General features: G+C 38.1%; 2 protein-coding genes and 2 pseudogenes across 2 annotated transcripts; 1 reads left to right on the forward strand and 3 right to left on the reverse strand.

Moving 5' to 3' along the window:
- Positions 1 to 1,469: 1,469 nt before the first annotated feature.
- On the forward strand, positions 1,470 to 4,027 carry LOC125210148 (protein FAR1-RELATED SEQUENCE 5-like). The gene is made up of 4 exons (XM_048109720.1): positions 1,470 to 3,452; positions 3,606 to 3,713; positions 3,787 to 3,869; positions 3,970 to 4,027. The coding sequence occupies exons 1-4, from the start codon at positions 1,470 to 1,472 to the stop codon at positions 4,025 to 4,027; spliced, it is 2,232 nt and encodes a 743-aa protein (XP_047965677.1).
- A 1,164-nt stretch (positions 4,028 to 5,191) lies between these two features.
- On the reverse strand, positions 5,192 to 6,861 carry LOC125216329 (probable carotenoid cleavage dioxygenase 4, chloroplastic). The gene has a single exon (XM_048118022.1). The coding sequence runs from the start codon at positions 6,697 to 6,699 to the stop codon at positions 5,413 to 5,415; it is 1,287 nt and encodes a 428-aa protein (XP_047973979.1). The 5' UTR covers positions 6,700 to 6,861; the 3' UTR covers positions 5,192 to 5,412.
- Positions 6,862 to 8,667: 1,806 nt separating this feature from the next.
- LOC125216330 lies at positions 8,668 to 12,419 on the reverse strand (annotated as a pseudogene).
- A 6,161-nt stretch (positions 12,420 to 18,580) lies between these two features.
- LOC125210149 lies at positions 18,581 to 21,121 on the reverse strand (annotated as a pseudogene).
- Positions 21,122 to 23,703: the final 2,582 nt, after the last annotated feature.

Raw genomic sequence — 23,703 nt, forward strand, 5'->3', positions numbered from 1 at the left:
TTTGACCCAGTACGGATTTTTAAAAATGTAATGAAAAGTGAATTGAAAAAGTTAGTGGAATGTGGGTCCTACTTTTATATATTAGTTTTATAATAAAATGTGAGTAGGAATGAGTTAGTGGAATATGAAGTCCACTACCAAAAATGATAAAAAGTGAAATGAGATAAATTTTATGGGACGGACGGAAAAATAGAAAAATGGGATAAACTTTTAGGGACGGAGGTAGTAACTCATAAAACAACACTGCATAAAATCTATTGTCGAAAACCAAATGTTTCATATTTATTGGGACAGAGGGAGTATTAAATCATGTGAAATTATCCGAGATTGAATTGTTGTTCGATAGATTATCCTATGGCTAACCTGGACAATTTGCTCTATAAAATATTTAAGATGTCGTTCGATTACTATGATTTATTCATATGATTATCCATTTAGAGTTAGGTTATCATGAGATTTAATAGGGAACGGATCCCCTGCTGTGGAGAAATCACAGCAGGGGCTGCTGTGCTCAAAACGCAGCGTTTCGGAGTTGGCGAACGGCGTCGTTTTCGGTTTCACAATTTGATTCACAATTTCTTATTCAAACGGCAGCGTTTCGGAGAATTGGGGAACGATGCCGTTTTTGGTTTCACAATTTGATTGACCAGTTTCTTCCACGTTTTCATTTCACTCTAATTCCTCTCTTTCTGATTTTTTTTTCTTTACTGGAAACTAAATCAATTAAATAAAAATAAGAAATCTGATGTTACTTAGATTTGTTATAAACTAGACTAATCTGTGAAGGAGTTGCAGAATTATATTTGGTCGATTTGTATGAGGCAATGGAGTATGTATGCTTGCAAATAAAACCAAGTGTTCCAGGTAATGCATACCAAGTGCTTGAAGAAAAGACCAAGACCAAACGGCACCGTATTGCATGCTTAATTTAAAATAGTAAAAAAGTGCTATAATTTTTAATTTTCTGCACTTCCTCTCTCTTCCGAAATACGCTATTTTGAATATTTTCCTTTGCCTCATTTTTCTGTATATTAGAATATAGAAATTGAATCATTAACTTTTTCATCTTAATCTTTCCCAAAAAAAAGGCGCGCGCGACTTTCTGCTCTCCTCTTTCTCTATGCAATTTTCTTCTCAAAGCTGCGCGACTTTTTGCTCTCCTCTTTCTCTATGCAATTTTCTTCTCAAAGCTTCTCATTGTTGATAAGCATCAGGTATTCAATTTAAATGTAAAATCATCTATACATTTTTCTATTATTAATGTTTTATGGGGATGGAGACATTCTGTAGTGAAATACTCTATTTTCTCAATATTATTTTCTTATGAACATATTATTGGTTTTGATTGTTATGGAGCTTGCTATCTAGTACAGAGGAACATAGCATTGCATATGTATTATGTGATTTCATTTTTTCTTTATACATTTTCTTTTTGTGGCTTTTACAGACTTTTGCAATAATTTGTCACCATGAACACAAGTCCAGATATTGATTTGAAGCCTAAAGTTGGTATGGAATTTGATAGCTTAGATGATGCTTGGATGTTTTGGGTTCAATACGGAGGAAAAGCTGGATTCGGAGTCAGGAAACATTATTTTAACAAATGCAAAAAAACGGGTCGAACAACATCATATAAATATGTTTGTTGTAAGGAAGGAGTGCGTCAAGAAGACAAAAGAGATTCATTGAGAAAAAATCCTCGACTTGAGACTCGAACAAATTGTAAAGTAAGATTGGGGGTGACTTATGTGAATGGTGTGTATAAAGTAAACGAGTTTATTGAAGAGCATAATCATCCTCTTCATCTCCCCGAGACAGTACATATGTTATCTTCTCAACGTCGCATTACAGAAGTTCAAGCCCATGAGATAGATTTGGCGGATGATGTTGGGCTAAATCAGAAATCGTCTTTTAATTTGATGAGTAGACAAGCTGGAGGAAGAGATGGCATTGGTTACACAATATTGGATGCTAAGAATTATCTTCGTACTAAGAGACAGAGAAGCATGGTATATGGTGAAGTCGGTTGTCTAATGAAATACTTTCAAGATCAACTATCCAAAAATCCGTCATTCTATCATGCGAACCAAATGGATATGGAAGAGCAGATAACTAATGTTTTTTGGGCAGATGCAAGAATGTTGATCGACTATGAGTACTTTGGCGATGTTGTGTCATTAGATACCACTTATTGTACTAATCGTGATAATAGACCCCTTGCCGTGTTCTCAGGTTTCAATCATCATAGAAGAGCTGTGATTTTCGGTGCATCACTTTTGTATGATGAAACAACAGCTTCATTTAAATGGTTGTTTGAAACTTTTTTGGAGGCACACAAAAACAAAAGGCCTCTGACTGTCTTTACCGATCAAGATCAAGCTATGGCAAAAGCTTTGCACGAGGTAATGCCAGATACATTTCATGGATTATGCACATGGCACTTAATGCAAAATGGAATCAAACACTTGGGAAATCTTATGAAGGAAGGATCGTGTTTCTTGACAGATTTTAAAAGGTGTATGTATGGCTTTGAGGATGAGGCCAAGTTTGAGGAGGCTTGGAGTAACTTATTGACACAGTTTAATCTCCACGACAACACGTGGTTGAAACATATGTACAACGTGAAGGAGAAATGGGCATGTTGCTATATAAAAGCCTTCACCCTTGGTATGAGAAGCACACAACTTAGTGAAAGTGTCAATTCTACTATCAAGAATTGTACCATGCCAACCTTAAACATTGCACAATTTTTTAAGAATTTTGAGCGTGTCGTGGAGGATAAACGGTATAACGAACTAAAGTGTGATTTTGAGGCACGCCAAAAATTGCCTAGGTTGAGGTTGGAGAGTTCTCCCATGTTACAACAACTTTCTAAGATTTATACTCCATCCGTTTTTGATCTGTTTCAGAATGAGTTCATCTTGTTTGCAGCTGCATATATAGAGCATAAAGATGAGTCAGGATCATTATTCGAATATGTCATCAAACTAATCAATCATGATGGAGAATGGAGGGTGACCTATGATCCTAATACAAAGATGATTCATTGTAGTTGCCGAAGGTTTGAGATGATAGGATTGATATGTTGTCATTCTGTGAAAGTGTTTGATGTGTTAGACGTGAAGTTGCTTCCGGAGAATTACATTCTTAAAAGATGGACAAGAGAAGCTAGAGCTGGTGTAGTGCACGACTATGTAGGCAATGAAGTTGAAGAAAATTCTAAATTGCAAAGTGCTGAGCGGTATAGGAGACTATGTCAAATGCTTATAAGGTTGGCTAATGAAGCTTCTGTTCACCAATCAACCTTCTCCTTGGTGCATGAAACGATGTCTGATCTCTATAAAAAGGTAATGGAAATGCGTTCAAAAGAAGATGACCAAGAAAATAGGAACAATGCGAAGATTTCCCCAGTTGTTTCTCATATGATGGTATCAAAAGGATTCAAGAAAAAGGTTGGTTCAAAAGGTTCGAAACGATTGAAGAGTTGGGTAGAACTTCAATCAAAACGAAGAAAACCAAATCACAAAGCACAAGTAAGTAGAATTATTATACTGCTATAGATTCGAAAATGAGTTAGCTAATTACATATTTTGTAATAATTGTAGGTTGTTGGAGCACAAAATTCATTGCATGTTGCAAGTCCAACACTTCCAACATCTAATGCATGCCTTGAAAGGACTGGAAATTATTTAAGTTTCACTGAATTGTTAACGGTATGACTCTACTTATACTACAGCTTTTAGGTGTAATTTGTTGCAATTTATATTTTTCTATTTTTTAATGTAGGCACCATTAGATCAAACCTTATATTCTGTTGATGGAACAAATTCCAGCATAACAAGCAGAACAAGCAGCTTAAGTCCAAGATGGTACCCTCTTTTATTCTTTGTTATTAGTTGTGCCCCTCTATAAACTATATCTTTTCTTCTTAGCATGCACATGTTTAGTTGATCCAATTATTCGATGCAGCATTGAATGGAGCTCTGGAGGCATATCTAGCATCAACTATCAAGATCAAGATCATTGAAATTCATGCTTGTACTTTTTGATATAATAGATATCTCATGCATTTGAATATATATTTTGATGTAAGCATCTCTTGAAGTGCTGAATTATAATTGTTATATCTAATGTTAACTATGAATGGAGTATTAATGTTTTAAACATCTACTCTGTTTGGATTATTTCAGTCTGACGTATTAGAGAAATGGGAGAAGACTTACTTTAGAAATGAAAAATTAGAGAACTGACTTGTTTGTTCCATGGACGTATGTATTTCGTATGCCAAACCATATTTCATATTTTATAAATGAAATTGGGAAATATATATTATTATCGAACATGGAATAATTAATTTTTACTATTATTTGTTTTTATATTATTGGCTTTGGGCAGGACTTATGAAACAGATATTGCAGGTTTCTAAATAAATCTCAAGTAAATTACTTCCCTTGGTCTTTTCTTCAAGCACTTGGTATGCATTACCTGGAACACTTGGTTTTATTTGCAAGCGTACATACTCCATTGCCTCATACAAATCGACCAAATATAATTATGCAACTCCTTCACAGATTAGTCTAGTTTATAACAAATCTAAGTAACATCAGATTTCTTATTTTTATTTAATTGATTTAGTTTCCAGTAAAGAAAAAAAATCAGAAAGAGAGGAATTAGAGTGAAATGAAAACGTGGAAGAAACTGGTCAATCAAATTGTGAAACCAAAAACGGCGCCGTTCCCCAATTCTCCGAAACGCTGCCGTTTGAATAAGAAATTGTGAATCAAATTGTGAAACCGAAAACGACGCCGTTCGCCAACTCCGAAACGCTGCGTTTTGAGCACAGCAGCCCCTGCTGTGATTTCTCCACAGCAGGGGATCCGTTCCCGATTTAATATCATGAATCAAGCGTATTACTGAATTAATCATAAGATAGTAGTATATTCTTGCAAATTGAGCATGCCTTAATTGTATTATAACAAATCATCCCATCAGTTACATTTTCCACTTCATAAGTAAATGAGGTTTCCGGTTACTGAAGGCTAAATTGGTCTGATTATGTGAGATTGAATTGAGCTAAGAGTACCCAAAACTAATTGTTATGGGAGAAAAAAGACTTTAAAATCATTAGTAATTTGCAACGTTTCAAGATTATGAAGCGGATAGATCCACTCGATTCAACAATATTCATGAATCATAGGCTCAATCTTATCCAATCTACTAAACTAAGACACACAAAAAAAATTAAAAGATGATCATTCCGCTGTTTAAAAACAACTGAAATCATAATTCGCATTGCCAAATTGAACGCACCCGAACATTGCTACACAACAATATAATTACAGCATTAAACAGTGAATGCAAAATAACTATACGTGATGTTGAATCGATTTGATAAATGGAAAGCAGAAATCCTCACATTTTGAGGAGCTCAGTTTGCTTAACAAAGATGGAATGGAAGCCTTGAGGAACCCTACGAGGAAGCTTAACAGCTGCAACAATGTCGAGCGTCGCCGATTTCGCATCCATCACCACAAAATGCGATTCCTCCGTCTTCTCATTACTCACGTACGCCACCAGGTATCCATCGTCCTCCTCCTCCGCCCCCTCCCTCGCCACGAAAATCGGCTCGCTTCCGTAGCAGCCTGGTCCGTACATCCGCCTCGCCACCACGCAATCGCCGCCCTCCGCCGTCGATCGCGACAAATCTATCTTCACGACTCCCAGCATCTTCGGAATGCTCTCCACAACCGCCGCATACACGTATCTATTCTTCTTCCCGGCGTATTTCGGATTGATAACTCCGAAATCGAGGTGTAGATCTGAAAGCGGGTATCGCTTTACATCCTTTGTTGCGAGATCAATCACGATCTTCTCCATTGATAGATCTACAAGCTCGATCTGCTCCACTACGTGCTCAATTGAAAGCATGTTAGAGGCGATTATCACGATCTCGCCGCCGCCGTCTTCCTCCTCCCATGAATTGGCCGTGTGGAGCAGATTCAGCCCCGGCGCATCGATCCAATGCATCTCACTCTCATCTGCGGCGTATCTCGGAATCACACCGAGCTTCGGAATTTTCTCGAGATCTACTCTCATCGTCGATTTGCCTCTCAAAATCTCAATTGGCTTGATCGCGATCTGAGTATCAGGAAACACGGCAAATCGTTTCGTCACAGCGAAATCGTGAACGAACGAGCAATTTTTCATGGAGTAAATCGGGACGGATTTATGCTTTTTTCCGTCGGAATCGATTCGGAAAAGCTTCAGAAACGGAGGAATCGGGAAATAACGGAAGGAGAACGTCTCGCCGGTTTCTGGATCGAATTTCGGGTGCGCCGTCATGATCTGGAAACTCTCCGGGCTGTCGAAGTCGCGGCGACCAACGGTGGCGACGTCTCCGTTCTCCGTCACCGTGATCTGGTACGGAATGTCGGTTTCGACGAGTGCGAAGAGTTCGCCGGCGATCAACGCTAAGCTCGTGTTGGCGGTGCCGACGCCGTTGGCGAAGGGGTTGAACTGGCCGGTAAGAATCCGAGCGGCGGTCAGCAGCAATGAGGCGGTGATTTTGCTGGTGAAGGCTCCGAACATGTTGGGGTAAATGGGGTAGCCAAGATCGCGCTCGGCGATGTACTTGTTGGTCTTGACGAAGCGGCTGCAGAAGGTCGCTTCGCCACTGGAGATTTTGACGGTGTGGATCATGCCATCGCCGTCAACGAGATGGTATGGGCCGTGGGGGGTGAACTGCGGGTTTGGGCCGTTTTGGAGGTAGGCGCCGTCGAGGCACGGCGGGAGGGAGCCCTCTACCACCTACAGGGCGGAAGCAGAAATTTGTTTTGTTAGGGACTAAAATTCAATTCGAAAATTTTTAAAAATTACCATATGTTTTATTACGATGATAGGGGCTTTTGCATAACGAATAACACAGAATAATGAAAATTTGATGATATTATATAAATAAAGAAAAGAAATTCCTCCACTACCTGGCATGGGGTTGGGGGGAGCTCCTCGGTCGGGGAGAAGCTGCCGGAGAGGACGTGTTCGGGGTCTAGGTAGGGAGGGAGGTGGGAGTTATTGAAGGTGGAGATGAGATTGTCTAATGGCTTGAAGATTATTTCATGGAGTGGTTTTTTTACTCTTTGTGGGGATTGGACTTCCTCACCGCCGACGTCGGAAGCAGCGGCTCTAGGTGGTTTGGCTGCGGTTAGGTTTGGTTTAGTAGTTTTTGTGGCTCGGAATGAGGAGTGGAGGGTTGAAGGAGGGAAGCTTGCATTGAGAGAAAGAGCAAAACTTTCCATTTTGAAGTGTTGGTGTGGTGTTGATGAAATTAGCAAATCATATTTGAAGGTGATTTGCAGTTCAACTGATTAAATTATTTAACTTCATCATGTTCATTGTTCAATAATCAATATTAAAAAATTGAAATAAATAAAAGAACCATGTGTTTAGTTTGTCTTATTTGTTATATCAAGTAATAATTTAAAAACGAGATCCTCATCAATGTGGCATATTAAGCCGGTCCCAAAATGATTTATTTTGTTATTTTATTGGGTTTAAGTTTAGTTAAACAGCCTGAATCAAGTTTTAATTATTAAATATAGTCAACTTTGGCCTTATTCCTGTGAGGATTTATAATTACTAGTTATATTAATACATTTAGACAGACTGGTATGATGGATCTGTAATCTGTTCAAAGTCAGGGTACATTTATTTATGAAAATGCAAGTTTAACGTGCAATTATATTATATATACCTAAGACTTGATCAATTATTTGTCTAATTGTTAACATGTCAATACGAACTTATATATTGTGTTTAATAAGGTTGACCATCACGAGTGCGTATTTTATGGTGTATGATTGTGGAGTGAAGAAAACGTGATTTCTTGAAAATAACTAAGAACATTATATATATATATATAAATAAATATTGTTGAATCAATTAAAAATAAATAAAAGTTTAAGTACCCATTTAAGCTCGTGGTCCAGAATGTAAAATTTATCTGGAGAGAGCATTTGGATTTTGAAGTTTGAACCCACAAATTGTTGGGAAAAAATGAAAAAAAATGCAAAAGAACGGGTGCAAAAGGGGATTGGAGCCTGCATAAAAATAAGTAAAACACCACAAACATATAGCTGAGTTATTGAAGCCGTGCAAATAGACGAATAATGATAAAGATCGCTTATTTGTACTCCAACTGTTTATGTTTTAGTTATAGTCAGATTTTCTTATTAATCTGTCTTAGATAAGGAGTTTTCCCCCATTAGATTAGAAGCGTTTCTTTATTCTTCACTAGGGCCTCGTTGGAGGATTTCTTTTTAGTTCTATTCTAATCAATTCATTTACTTTACAATGCTCACAAGAAAATGGCCACCTTCAGAAATTGGAAAAAAAATGTTGGGGATATAGATGGCTTATTGGTTGATAGTAGAGCAGTTCTCTTAATACTTTGTCATTATTTGTCGCTAGTTTTCTAAATACACTTGTCGCACTTACTTTTTATTATAAAATTCATAAGACACACATTTTACTATTTCTTAAGATGTTCTCTTTCTATATTTGGAAATAAATCCTTTTCTCATCTCTCCTCATTATAATAATAAACTATATTTTTCTCTCTACTTACTCCACCTAAAAGCTCTTCCAAAAATCTCGTGTTACTCAATAATGTCAACGTCTTGAATGGGAGGGGAATAGAAATTAACAAATTAACTTTTGCTAGTGATCCTTACAAAAATAAATTCACTCTTTCTATTGTGAAAAGTTGGCCACGTTATTAGAAACCATATTCTTAAATCATAGTAGCATATGAAAATTGTGGTTTCCATGTAAGTGACATCCATCAATAGAAAAACCTATGGTGGTATCATAAGTTTAAGCTAATCCACAATCTTGGGTATCGAAGTTGGTGATGATAAAATGTTACCTAGCTGGTAGGAGATCATATTGATGGGTGGATCCCCGTCACCGAGAGGTGCATGAGGAGAACCTACCATGGATACCGGTGTTTCTCTGTAGGATGCCCACGTTACCAAATAAAGCCCCGCTATTATCAGAAATCCTCCCAAAATGCTGTTTACAAATACAGAGCAACAGCTTAGCCACACAATGACTGTGTCAATATATTAGAAAAATGTCGTGCAAAGAAAATAAGTATGAAAATGCATTGGATTGGGGTATAACCTTCCTAAGTAAATCGTGCTTCCAAGGAACATTCTTGACAGAAAAGCAGAAGCAGCAGGTTGAAGTGGAATGTACAGAGCAACCGTGGCAGGGCCAAGGGTTTTATTCGACCAAGTCAAAAGTCCATAGTTCAATGCAGATGCTACGATTCCCTACAGAAACAAGTTTGTTCGTAAGGAACCAAAGAAATATGAAATGAAATATGCTACTTAGATACAAAAGATGTAATGTGATTCAAAGATCTTGGATTTTTCATCTATCCAAGTATTTAACAATAGTTTTTTGCTGAAATTACCACTTTGCAACAGTTATGAACCATGGGAGCCTTATGCAGCAACTAAACGGTTTCAGAAACTACATTTTAAGTTCTACTGATGTATCCATGCTGTTGTAGCACAACCGTTACTAACAAACATAATTTATGTTTATTGTTTAATATAGTAGAATCAATTACTCAGGAACTTTTTAGATCACCAAGTGCAATTTTCTTAACTAGACAGGGAAAAATGAAAAGGCAAACTGCGAAAATACTTACAGCATACAATACAGCAAAAGCCTCGGACCGTGTGAGTCTCCAGTCTGTTGATTCAGTTGTCACAAAAAAGGTAGTCGTGACCATAAACAGAACACCAAAAAAGTAGGAATATGCTGTCACTGATATACTTGCAGGATATTTAGCTAAAAGGGGAGCCTGCATTAAAATACAAGTAAACGCCATAAACATCTTGTTTGAGTTATTGAAGCCGTTCAAATCGACCAACAATGACAGGGATCGTTGTTGTGTTAACTATTAATTGTTAGTTATTTGATTCTATTAGGAGTTAGAGTTCAATTATTAGTTATTGTTACAGTTAGACATCAGATTTATTAGAGTCAGAGTTTATTAGTACTCTGGTTTCAGATCAGGAGATAGGCATGTTTACCTGGGCTTTAGAGATTAGTGTTTTATAATTTACAGTTCCTCCATAAGATCAGAAGCGTGTCTTTTTGTCTTGGTGAGTTCTGGAAGGATTCTTCTGTAGGCCTCGTTAAGGGTTTTGGATTCTATTCTATTCAACTACTTTTTGTTACTTTCAGTTCTCAAGCCTTTACAACAATACAAGCAAGTAGGACACTGAGCTTAGTCATTTTTAATTCAATTAGATCATGATAGGAGGTATTATTTTCAGTACTTAGTAATTTCGGAGGGAGATGTTTGATAAAATAGTAGATAGCATTTGACTTGTAGATTTGAAGAAACACCAACTAATCGAAGTAAATTCAGATTATAAATGATCTAATATCAAGAATGAATGGTGTGTATTACCTGAATCCCCAGATAAATAGCCATGCACATGCAGTTCCCAATCAAGCATAAAACTCAAGGTGCCAATGATCCAATCCTATTAATCAAAACAGACATTATCCAGCTACCTGGTTCTAGTACAGCCTTAACACTTAGCTTTCACCATGTGCAGCAAAAATCTAAATCCTTATATCCAAACACACCTGGACCTGGAACATAGCCATAAAAACACTGAAAACACAAACAAGAGTACCTCCCAACTTTCTTGACCTTCAGTCTTCTGTAAATTCAAGAGTTTCTGTACTGCAAATATAGCTGCATGTAAGCATGACAAACTACAAAATTCTTTTTTTAGTAAAAAGATTGGTGTGTATCTGGCCTCAAATGAGCAAAAGGACTAATCATACAAGCAAGCAATGCAAGTCCAGGAGTTTTATGTTTCTTGATCCTTCGTTGATTTATTTATTTCCTTATGTGTTGTGCCGAAGAGTAATGTTAATAGCTTGAAGAGCTTAGAGACTGACAACCCCAACATTAGAGCCAATATGAATGTAAAAAGACTGGAATAGCAGGCTGTATGGCTGGCTGCAGCAAAAGTTGGATTCGTGTAGCCAAGACCAATTAGAAACAGAAGTTGGTTCCCGAAAATACTAATCCAATGGAAAAATGACAAACAGGAAAGAAATAAGCACACGATTAGTATTTAAGTAAACAGTCGTGCTCAAGCTCAAAACGAAATGGAAATATTCTACTCACCCAGTCAAGCCCAGAAGAAAGAAGGTCGCTATAAAAGGGCGTCTATTTAGAGGCAGCAACCTTCTGCAAAAACAAAAGAAACATAACATTGGGAATTGCTAGTGCGTTCATACACTGGAAACTTGAACAAAAAAGGGAAACAAATTAACTGACTCAAAATGTGATGAAGCATATTACATCCTTCCCTAGAGTAGAAATAAGCATTGATCATTAGCATCCACTTCCACATTTTGCAGAAAGATACTCAGACACTTAAATCTCCTAATAACATTTCACTAAAAAGGCTGTGAAACAAAACTATGTACAAATCAAATTTTACAAATTAGACGGAAAGTGCCTATAATTTGCCTCACATCGATGAAGACAAACAACATTAATTCAACTAATGGTAAATAAATCACTCATACCATACCACTCCCATCCAATTTCCCCTCTCCCAAACGAATTACACAATGAAAGAGCTTGAACAAGAACTACCAGCAATCGAGCAGTAACCGCTCAATGATCCAATCAAATCTCCTAATAACATTTCACTAAAAACTCTGTGAGGACAAAACTATGTACTACAAATTATAATCCTAGTAATTATAATTTCCCAGTCGAACAATCGTTGAATTCAGCCAATGAGCTATCACTCGCTCGTACTGCTCCCTCCAGTCCCCATCATCGAAACAATTTTACACAACGAAAGAGCTTGACAGAGAACTACCAGCGATCGAGCGGCAACCGCCTCCACACAACAACATAATCCGCGACGAAGTCAATGATCCAATCAATTAAAAAAACACGATCAGAAAGGGTGAGTGACTGACTTCTCGCGGGCGTAAGCGATGGGGGCGAGAATGGAGAGCGCGAGGAGGTCACGGTAGACACAGAAAACGAGCTCATTGACGCCGACGTTGAGAGCGACCTTGGTGATGACGTGGTAGCCGCCGTTGAAGACCTGGACCATGGCCATGGCCATGTGCGCCCTCTGGATGTCGCCGCCGTTAGCCATCAGCGCCGCTATCGCATTCATCGTAGCAGAAATTTCATTTCAAAACCACCCCCTCCTCCTCCTCAGTCAGTCCTCAAGGGAAGAAGAGATTTGGATTGCGTGAATCGAATGCGAAGATTCTGCTTGATTTTGGGGTGGATTCAAAGTGAGAGTGGAGAAATATTCAAACGATAGCCCAGTTTTCCAGTTTGTAATTGTCAAATTCTGATTCATAACCTAAAAGATAATTAATTACATTTAATATTTTTGTCCAATTTATTTATATTGGAAGAAAATTGTACTCCTCCGTCAAAGATTTAGATGCCTTTCTTGGCCAGAGCGGATTCTTGTAAATTTATTTTATGTGTTGAGAGGAGAGAGTAAAGTAAAGAGAAATAAAGTAGAGATAAATGTGTTTATTTTAAGTAATGATAAATGCTTAGTTGAAGAATAAAAAGGAAAGTGAGATATCTTATGGATTGAGGAGATACTACATAGTATATGGTATAAAAGCCAATACTATGGCTTTTTTTTATTTTTCTAATTTGTGTATTAATCACAAAAATCATTAGTTTTAGTAGTATAATACTAAAATATATACTCTCAAATTATACTACATAATTTCTCATCAAATCTAAATCAAGGGGACAACTAAAAAATATCAAAATTATAATATAATAAGTGACTATTTAAAGTAGTGGGATTAACCAAATTTTATGATTTTTATAGCAATTTGCCCTAAACTAAAACTTAAAAGTGTACATTAAATTTTATTGATTTCTTAATAGCGTCAACTTATTTAAAAACGTACAAACGGGTAACTTTGAATCGGATACCCGGTCCAGAATTATTCAATAAATTAGGGCTTCCGGCCCATATTAAATGTCCAAATTATAGCCAATATCGAAAGTTATTGATGGCTCGGATATCATACTAACTTCGTCGTGTTAAAAGAAAAATCTTGAAAGATGCAGATGTTTTAATACACAATTAGTAAAATAAAATAAAAAATGAGAAAATATAATGAAAATAATATTAGTAGATTTGGGCCCACAATATTGATGCTATTTAGTTGTTTAAAAGTTTCCTTATTTAGAACTATTTAATCTAAGGAACGATCAAAAATGATAAAACTAGTACTATATTTTTATGGATGAGCAATTCTACGAACTTTGCATCACAATTCCTTATCGTTAAATCTCATGGTGCAATCCATGACACTCAATTCCACATTCAACTATGTCTTCGTCCTCATATCATATGAGCGGCAAAAATGTGGGTACATTGTAATAGTACGATTTAGGTTTTTTTCTATGATTAGGCAAAAAATACAATAAAGTTTCACATTTTTTTTATAAAAAAACGTACTCCCGTATAATTTAGCTCCTATGTGGCATAACTGGTTGATAACAGCTTATATGATAGAGATGGAACATGCAATTAGCAATTCGAAAAATTCAAGGTAGGAGAAAATTTAACTTTGATCTTTAATAAATATTCAAAATCTTTTGAAATTACCTTTTTATGAAACTTTACTTATAATCCTAACTAGTAGCTACAAATGCAAATGGATTTCAATTGTTATATTCATTTACAACATCGAATTACACTTTGTAATGCATGTACCGATAAATTTTTTCCACATTCCCATGCAGGAATTCATGTTGATATTACTATCTATTTATAGGGAAAATATTTAATCAAACCGCCCAATTATCGGTTGTGGATTCGAATAGGCCTAAAAAACAACTTACGACTCGTATTAATATTGTAAAAAAAAAAAAGGGGAAAATCATGATTCATATCTTTTTTCCCTCTCTTTACTCATTTTGTCATGCCTCAAGAAGTTGCGAGTGCATGTGACATCTCACACGACAAAGAATTATTTTCCAAGCCTCACTCCCTACCAATAAAACAATTAGAAGTGCATTGAAAATTTTGGGTAGTGAAGATCTAAAGGGTCATTTCTTAATCCCAATCAAGAATATGTGTATGATATTTCAAAGGGCCCTTTTGGGAGAAGTTGATATTTTAGGAATTGGATTAACGTTAATCGATTATTTTTATAAAAACATCTTTTAAAGTAGGGGGGCAGTGCCGTTTATTTGAATTATTAGATGTTGGGGGCCCCCTAAACAAATAAACGGGGTCCGGCCCCGAAAGCGGTCCAGGCGAGCCCCGGGGTGAAATTTTTTATTTCCAACAAAAGGTTCTTTAAATTCATCCAAAATGTAATTTCAAAAATCAAGGACTAATTTGAATTTAAACCTTTTTGAAAATATTTTTCTTAAAACCCGGGATTGTTTCCCAGACTTCATCTTCTTCAAAATCCGATCAAGTTTTTGTTATTATCTCAATACACATAAGAAGGTTTTTGTTTCTAATTTTATGATCAAATAATTTTAGAACCACCAATTGATTTGATCAAAGTTTTTTGCACGATTTCGAAATTTTTTTGTTTTCTTTAATCTCCTCAAAAGACACTGGTGCCCACTATACTAAAAATGGAAACGGGAGGCGGGCCCCCACTATGGGCGGGGGTGGACGGGGCGCCCCCATCTCGGCCGGGCGCTTGGCCGACCGGGGCTCCCCTTTTTAATTTTTTTTTTTTAAAAAAAATTTAAATTTTTTTCTATTTATACCAAAAATTCATATCTTATTTTTACTCTACTCTCACACCAATTTTCCCTATTCCCCATTTTAAATTTTTTTGAAATGGGAGCAGGAAAACCGTTTTGGAGTACGAAGGGGGGTTTCCCCCCCCCGCCGGGGGTCACCCCCCCTCCTCCTCCCGAGTGGAGTCCGCCACGCGGGGCCTGTACAAACACCCCAAAACCGGGGCCTTTTCGAGTAGCGGGCGTACCCAAAAAGGGGGCGGGTATGCCCAAAAATGGGCGAATTAACTTCCGCTTAAATTTAAACTTTCCCCTTTGCAGGGCTTTTTTCCGCGGAATCGAAGATTCACGGAACAATGGGGCCCCCGATACCCCGGCCCACGCCCGGGTGTGTAGAGACGGGGAGAGGGGGGGAAGAAGGGCGGTGGGGGGCGGGAAGGGGGGGGGGCGGGGTGGGCGGGGGGGGGCGGCGGGCGGGGGGGGGCCCGGGGTTTTCCGGCATGGCGGCGGCGGAAGGGGGGGCGGCGGCGGGGGTCGCCGGGGTTTTTGTACACCCCGGAGTCCCTTTTGCTAGGCATGGGGCGCGGTGGGGCGGTTCCATAGTGGGAGGATGACAATTTTTTCGCGGAAAGTCTTGGTACAATGAATTAAACCGTGGGGGCCGACCGTACACCCCCATGATTGGGTTTGCGGGGTCACCCCTTTTTCAAGTTCATTGGGGATATACGAGAACCAACCGGACTGCCGAGGTCAAAAGGGCCACCAAATCCCCCTTGCTTGTTCAAAGGGAAATAGGCAAAAAGTTTATCACGGAACCTCGTTTCGGATCCCAAAACGAGCCATTCGAGAACGGCTCGATTTCGGGCTAGCCAAAGACGGGGGAGGCGGAACTCGATAGGGGGTTCAGGACCCGACCCCAACGAGGGTCTGGAGGACGCCCCCCTAATTTTCCCGCCCACGGGTTTTGGGCCCCCCGCCATCCCGCCCCCCCCCCCGCGCCTCCCAAACTCCCGGGGGGCCCTCCGCGCTCCCGGACGGCCCCGGGGGGGCGTTGAACAACACCCCGGGGTGGATGATAAACAACTCCGGGGGCACTTCCTTAGAGAAGTCACCACCCGCTACCAAGACGGTTCACGACCTTATAGTGAGGCGAGGGCGATTGGGGGGGAGGGACACCCGGGGGGCGGGGCCCCCGGGGGCCCCGAGGGGGGAGAGGGCGGGGGTGGCGTGGGGGGACGAGCACGGGGAAGATGAAGTGGCGGGTTCGGGTGATAGGCCAGTATCCATTGTTTTTTTTTGTTTTTTTGGGGTTTTAAAAATTTTTTGTATAATTTTGCAAGTTTATGAAGATTTGTTTTTCGATTTAGTTTTCATTAAATTATGCATTTTATTTAATTATTGTCCCCCAACAATTTTAATTATAGTAGAATTAAAATATAGACAAAATGAAAAGAAAAAAAATTTGGTGGTTTGGCCATGTCACTATAGTGGAAACTGGGTATTGTGCCGCACGATTTTTTTGCTGCGCCATTTGCTGGCCCGCAACCAGTATTGAACACGGCCAGGCAGCCATGTATAGTGGAGCTCACCTAAGGTGCTTTTTAAGATGGGAAATAAGCAAAAAATTTCGATGCATTTATAGATTCACCAAACAAAAGCCCTGTTCTCGAATCTAGGTGGTCAACAAGAGTTAATGGGTCCACCTAGGGGACTCGACAGGAAAAGAGTTTTCTTCTTTGGGATTAGATTGATCAATGTATAATAAAATAAATTACTAATACTCCTATACTTATGAAAATCATTAATGACGTAATTAAATTATTTAAGATTTAAATAGTTGTCCTACTTCCTTTTTTCTTTTTCTAATGCATTTCGTCATTTAAGATTATACTATTTCATATACTATTTCCTTTTCTTTTTGGTAATTTAATACTCATTCTTTCCATAAAATATGTCATTTTCTATTTTCATCTCGTCCATGGCATTTTCATTTACGAAAAGTTGTCTCGACTTATAGTAACATAATAGTTGATGCAAATATTAATATAGTATATGCTTATGCTAAATAGTACTCCTCCGTCAGTAAGAGTATACATTTCTTTGATGCGAAATTTAAGAAAAGTTGTTTTAAATGAGTTAAATAAAAGGAGAATAAAGTAGAAAAGGAAAATGTAGAGAGATGAAGAAAGAGTAAAGTGAGAGAAATAAAGTATTTTTGCCAAAAAATACAACACTCAATATAATGAGACGATCAAAAGAAATTGATTAGCTCTCAGAGACGGAGGGAGTATACTAAAATACAAAACCAATCTCATCCTTCGATTTCGTCCATTTAATGGCTGAAATAACTATCACATGTAATTAATTAAAATATTGATACACCTATGGTTAAAACAAAAAAATATTGAAAAAAACGAAAAGGTTTGTATTGAAAGTCTATATTTCAGCTGTTTTTACTATACCTAAAATCACGCCACTTTATCAACCCACATTAAATAGTCAATCTTTAATTTATTTAAATTAATCCATAAAAGATTTACAATATCTTAATTTAATTTATCATCAAAATATTTACTGTAAATTTCGAACACATTTTGATTTGTTTTAATTTACACATATCTTTCCTTAAATTAATAATGTAATTCGTAATTTATTATTTATATACTATCTATACCTATTTTACGATATACTTTTTCTTAATTAAGTTGATTTTGTACTCTATTCGTGTATGATATATTTTATTATAGTTTTAATATAATTTCATCATATAGTTGACAAATATCCATTATTTAGTGCTTATTTATTTATCACGTGAATCCATTTCAGTGACATAATTGTCCATTATTTGTACTGCAAATGTCCACTGTGACAATTGTTCCTTTCATCAATTGTTAAATGGTACTGTCCTATCTCACAAACACATTTTCTTTTCACATGGGGGGGAAGAGAGAATAGAATTAAATGGCTGCGATTAAGTGTTGCGCATTTTTCGCATCATATTCCGCGTGATGAAAAATAGAATATACATTCCACTGACTTTCCGTATCCACTTTGCTTTAATAATGAAACTGGGCCAAACAAAAATGATGTGTTTCATCCTCTAGTAATAAATTGTCCAAGATCTATATGGCTATATATGTGATCATCTCACAGTCAGATCATCTATGTCATTTTCATTCCATCTTCTACTAAATACATATAAATATAAATATGGGAGTACGATCAATTGTTATTTCACCTTTAATTGATTGTTAAGTTTACCTTTAATTGTTTGATCTTTTTAAATTTTTGGGGCGTAGAATTTTAGAAATCTAATAGTGTATAAATTTCTGTGTAATTTTATTTTATTATTATTTAAATTTAAAAAATAAAAGAATCATTAAATGTAGAGTTTGGATAAAAATATCATATAGTGTATTAACATATCATGTGATCTTTATATGTTGACTATTTTTATTAGGTATGTTTTTTAATTTTGTAAAAATATCAACATATTTTTTAAATTTTTACTGAACGATCAGGTGAATCTTATTAAAAACCTTTTAAAATAATCTTAATTTGATTTATGTTTGGTGAAAAAATAATTTAAATTGAATAATTATATGCATTTAAACTTTTGAGGTATTTTTAAAAGTTAGTTATAACTACTTTATTGTTAATTGACATTAATATCAACATTTTTGTTGGATACATTGATATTGTTACTCAAAAAATGACGATATTGTAGTTAGCAAATTTTAAAAATAAATTAACAAAATAACCACCTCATAAATATGAGTGATGACCCACCATCAAATCAATTTATTACTGCATTACCTCAAGCCATACATGTAAATAATTCGAACTCCACAAAACATCACCAAATCCCTACTAATTAGTGAAGATGTAGAGATTTAACCCCATTAATTAAACTTAATTAAGACTTCCACAAATCAATAAGCTTTCCATCGCAGACAGACTCGCCTCCCTCCCCCATCGGCCCTCGCCTCCTTCCTCTTCTCCTCCACCACCTTCCTCACACTCACCCTCCATCACTCCCTCACTCCCCTCTCCCACCTCCTCCCCCCAAACCAGCCCCCCCCCCCTTTCCCCTCCACCCTCACCGCCACCCCCGCCCCTCCACCATCACCACCCATTGAAATCTTGCTCCGCGTGGCGGCCACGGGGCCCATCGGCACACCCTCCCTGCCCCCGAGCCGAGTTCCACCCACGGTGCGTCACGAACCCTCCCACCGCCGCATGGCTCAAAACCGCCCCCTGCGGGGCCCACCCCCCACCACCATCCCCCTCCCCCTCCTGTAACCCGGGCGGCGGAGGGAGTCCAAGTCCGGCTCCCACGACGGTGAACATTTTTGGGTTTGTCCTCTGGCGGCGGAGAGGACCACCCCGGGAAACTGGGCCACTTCTCTCTAAACCCTCGGCTATCTCTTTTAGTGAGATGTTGGAAATAAACCTAAGCTGGAAGCATAGGAAGGCGCCTTTTTCTAGTTGTTTGTCCGAGCCATTTAGGCGTTGTGTTCGCGGCGGCGTCTCTTTTTGGGCGCTAAAAGCGCCCAGAAAATTGGGGGGCCGGCTTTTTGCATTTTCCTTCGCAATTCTCGGGCGTAGGTTCGAGACTCTCAACGTGTTTATGAGTATCCCCGGGGGAAACGGGCATGTGGTGGAGACGTTGAGGAAGTTTCGATAGTGGTCGATGTTCGATCAAGAGCGGTCTTACCGATGGCAAATGAAAAGAAAATAGAAATTTTAACATTCACATCAGTGTAAAAAAAAAATTTGCTAACGATATAATTGTTTTCTAGAATGAAACTGAAAAATACATTGATCTAGCTCGATATGTAGGTTTTAAATTTGGACCATTCGATTGATATGGTTGGTTCAACCAATTTAGAAAAATCATTTTAAAAGTTTGAGGGAGAGTGTTGACAACTGAAAGGAAAAAAAAGCATAACAATATCTTAGATGAATATGGCATGTTATCGGAGACGATAAGGAAGTTTCGGATGTCATTCGATAAAGAAGCGGTCTTACTTGTTGAAAAATGGTGGAAAATTTAAAAATACTTTATATGTCCCGAAAATAATGACTTTGGAGACAACACGTATTTAAATGTCATTCGGTAAAGAAGACTATCTCGTACGCAGCATTCTTGTTCGTAGATTTTAGGAATATTAGTTAAAGTGTTTAATTGGAGAGAACGCAAGGTGGTTGTAAGTATTAAAGTAGAGAGATAAGAAAGATGGATATTTTAATGAAAGTAAGAAAAAGTGGTTGAGTGTATTAATTGGAGAGAAAGTTATATGTCATCTTAATGGAAGACTAAAAAGGAAACGTGTCATCTTAAGTTGACCGGAAGAGTATTTTTTTTTGTAATTCAAGTGTATCCACCAGCTAATCCGATAACTATTTCGCACCGATTTATAAACACCTCAATGGCAGAATACGGCCCAGGGATTTAAAGCTACTTCGTACAAAAATATAACAATATTCCTTATCGGTACAAAGAGAAAACTCCACGTGGCTAATTTAAGTGATGGAGTAATATATCGAATTGAAATTACTATATAATATTGCCATAGCAAAATATATGGATTTTAAACTTTGGCATATTTGATCGATAGTGGTGATCCAAGTATATTAGAAAATAATTTCTTAAAAAGTTTGAGAAAGAGTATTGGCAAATTAAACAAAATAATTATTACTATAGTAATATCTTAACAAAAAAACCACTACTATAAATGATCGATTTTAGGATGAAACTATCGTTACCATGTCGGTGGCCGGTACCGGAGGTCCCCGGGAATATCCAAAAGCGTGTTTTTCATGTCTTTGAAGCTCTGGGTGGTGGTTCTGTCAATCTCCGGCAGGTGCAAAAGAAGCGAAGTGAAGTGAGCTCCGGAGGTGAGGAAGTAGTAGGTAGGGATCCCGAGCTTGGCGGCGATCGGCTGCGCTGTGGTGCAGAAGAAGTCGATGATGAAGGCCGAGACGGTGGCGGAGGCAGACAAAGTCTCGAGCGCGTGGAGCACGTGGGGGTTGTGGCGGTCGAGGGCTTCGAAGAGAATCGCCTCGGGCGAAGGGAACGCGCCGAGATCGAGGACACGGCGGGCAAGTGGTGGAAGGTGATGGATGGCACGGTGGCGGAGATGTGGGCAATGTATTGGAGCGTGGAGCCGCTGCGGAAGGGCGGCGGCATGGTGAGGATGGTGATGGAGAAGGATGGGTGGTGGCGGAGGATGAATTTTCCGAGCTCCACCATGGAGATGAGATGCCCATTCCCGGAGTTGGATAGAGCACGATACTTCTTTCCATTACTCAAAGTGCTAATGCAGTGGTATGTGTTGCTAATATCTGAGGCCAATGCTGTTTTATTTGTGTTGTGGATAAGTTATATAGACCTCAAATAAAATGTAGATTTTTGTTTTTTAGTAAACTTATTCGTTGACTAGCACAATTTATATTTTTTTTATATAAATAAAATTTAGGGTGAAGATACGTATTCCTATCCATGTGGTCTCATAAATCATAATCATAACATACTACAATATCATTACGTACATCACATTATAAATGAAAGGATGGGCCTTACATAACTTTCTTAGCCCACAGTCAATATATTTAAGAAAAAAAGAAAATTAATCCGAATATAGTTCATTTATGATTTTGGTCATAAACATTATTTTTTGAATTTTTGGGTCTCAAAAATTTTAACTCGGATCAATCGGTCCAAAGTTAACTTTTTCAAATTATACTAACGTTAATTTCGATTTTGACCAAATTATGTTGTTGTTGTTAGATGTGAATAGGATGAAGAAATTGAATCTGAGAATTCAAACACTAGTTGTTCAAAACTCTTTCATAAAATATGCGTTTTCATTTTCATCCGTCCTATGAGCATTGCATTTATGAAAGTTGTCTCGACTTATAGTAACATAGTTGTTGATGCAAATATTAATATACTATATGCTTATCTAAATAAATTTTCCCCGTCCTATCAGAAGTATAGCATTTCTTTCTGCATTTGAGGCGACCCAGGTCATGCGGGGAACACCTTCTCGGCCGAACGCGAGAAGCGCCCCCCAAATCACGACGATGTGTAGCGAGTGTAAACCGTGAGGCGCTGGAAGTCGGTGTCGCGTAGCCGAAGATCGGGGGCGAGTTGTTGTTTTTAAAATTTATGATTTTCTTTTAATATTATTTATTTTGTATTTTAAATGATAATATATTAAAATAATTAAGGATATAATTGGCGAGTTAGTAATAATATTGAAAAAAATTAGGTCAAAACGGGATTAAAAGAAAAAATTTGAGGGAAAAAGTTAACTTTAAAATTTGGATCCAAATTAAAGGATATCAAAAATTAAAAAAAGTCGACCAAACAAAAGAACTAGCCCGGCCGGGGATTTAATTTATATTTACATTCAAAAAATTTAACACTACTAGATCAAATCAATCCAAGCAACCTAAATACATAATTTTAATTCATTTCTACTACCCCCGCCCCCAAAATTTAACACGTTTCCATTTACCCGCTCCAAAGTTTGATACACTTCACTTTTTTAAATTTTTTGGAGTGGAAAACCATTAACTCATTCTTACTCACTTTTTTTATAAAATAAATACTTTAAAAAATAGATCTCCCCCCTTTTTCAACTCCCTTTTCCTTATACTTAAAACCTGCGGATCAAAGGTGTCACTATTTGGAGGCGGAGGGTAATTATTTAAGGTTTAACATAATACATAATTTATTCAGAAATTTTACCTTTAAAAAAAACACACAAGACATTAATTTCTCCAAAACCCCATACCCCTTTAACTTAAAAAAATCAAAAAAAATCTTTAAAACTCCCCAATGGCAGCGGGGGTACCCCTTTCCGTCCCAACCATTGTAATCGGAGCCCTTTTGGGCAAAAAACCACGACACCGATTCCCCTACCCGGCCCTCCCCAGGGGCCCCCCGAGGGCCCAGCGCGCGAGCGTTTTTTTTTTTTTTAAATTTTTTGGAAACTCATATACGCGTTTTTAAAATTTTTTCTTCGCACCACTTGTTTTTTACGAGTTTTCTTTTTAAATTTTCCCCACAAGATAACATCGCAAAATGGAGAACAACAACGAACTCCTCCGTGACGTGGGGGGCTACCCCGGGCCCCCGGGGTGGATGGAGTCCCATGGGCGGTCTAAAAATGTACCCGTGGGGGGGGATGCGAGGGGAGAGTAGCCGGGGGGCGGGGGGCGGGGGGCCTGATGCCGAGATGGGGATTGGGCCCCGGGGGGGGTGGCGGGGGTGGGGGGATGCCCGGGGCCCGTGGGGGCCGAGGGGGACAACATCGCCCGCTTGATTTTTTTGCCTTCCCCCATCAACCCGGGGGGACTTGAAACCCGGGATGAAACTTTCTCCCCTGAGGAGTTGTTGGGAAAAAGGGTGTTGGGGCCCAAGGAAGGCTGCTTTAAAAATCACATAATAATGACTATTTGGATTATTTAGACAAAAACTATTCCGAATTATCAATGTATCATGCTCATAACTTGAATTAATCATGCTTTAAGAATATTGAAAACCTAAAACATGCTTTTCACGGAGAGAAAAATACCCAAAAAATTCTCCAAAAAAGAAATGGTGCTTTTCCACTGATGCGGTCTGACCACAAATCTTCTTTTGGGTTTCCCCCTCCAAATCGGGGGTATCTTACTGTATAGGGCTTAAATAAAAAAAGGGGAAAACCTTTTGGGAAAAGGGGAGGATTTAAATTTCCCCCACTTAGAGAGGGGTTTTAAAATTACAATAATGAGAAAATGTTTTCTGCCCCCCTTTTTTCTCCTATTTATATTAAGTTCCTTTGGGGCGAGGGATCATGGGAAGGGGGATACGGCCCTAATTTCTTTTTCAATTAAAT

Source organism: Salvia hispanica, chromosome 3 (assembly GCF_023119035.1).
Source record: "Salvia hispanica cultivar TCC Black 2014 chromosome 3, UniMelb_Shisp_WGS_1.0, whole genome shotgun sequence".
Classification (NCBI taxonomy): domain Eukaryota; kingdom Viridiplantae; phylum Streptophyta; class Magnoliopsida; order Lamiales; family Lamiaceae; genus Salvia; species Salvia hispanica.

What these genes read in the sequence shown, in the direction of transcription:
- LOC125210148 (XM_048109720.1), top strand. Translation starts at nt 1,470, where the DNA reads ATGAACACAAGTCCAGATATTGATTTGAAGCCTAAAGTTGGTATGGAA. An exon ending in CAAAAGGATTCAAGAAAAAG is followed by an intron (nt 3,453 to 3,605) that starts GTTGGTTCAAAA and finishes TAATAATTGTAG; the next exon opens with GTTGTTGGAGCACAAAATTC. An exon ending in AGCAGCTTAAGTCCAAGATG is followed by an intron (nt 3,870 to 3,969) that starts GTACCCTCTTTT and finishes TATTCGATGCAG; the next exon opens with CATTGAATGGAGCTCTGGAG.
- LOC125216329 (XM_048118022.1), bottom strand. Translation starts at nt 6,699, where the DNA reads ATGATCCACACCGTCAAAATCTCCAGTGGCGAAGCGACCTTCTGCAGC.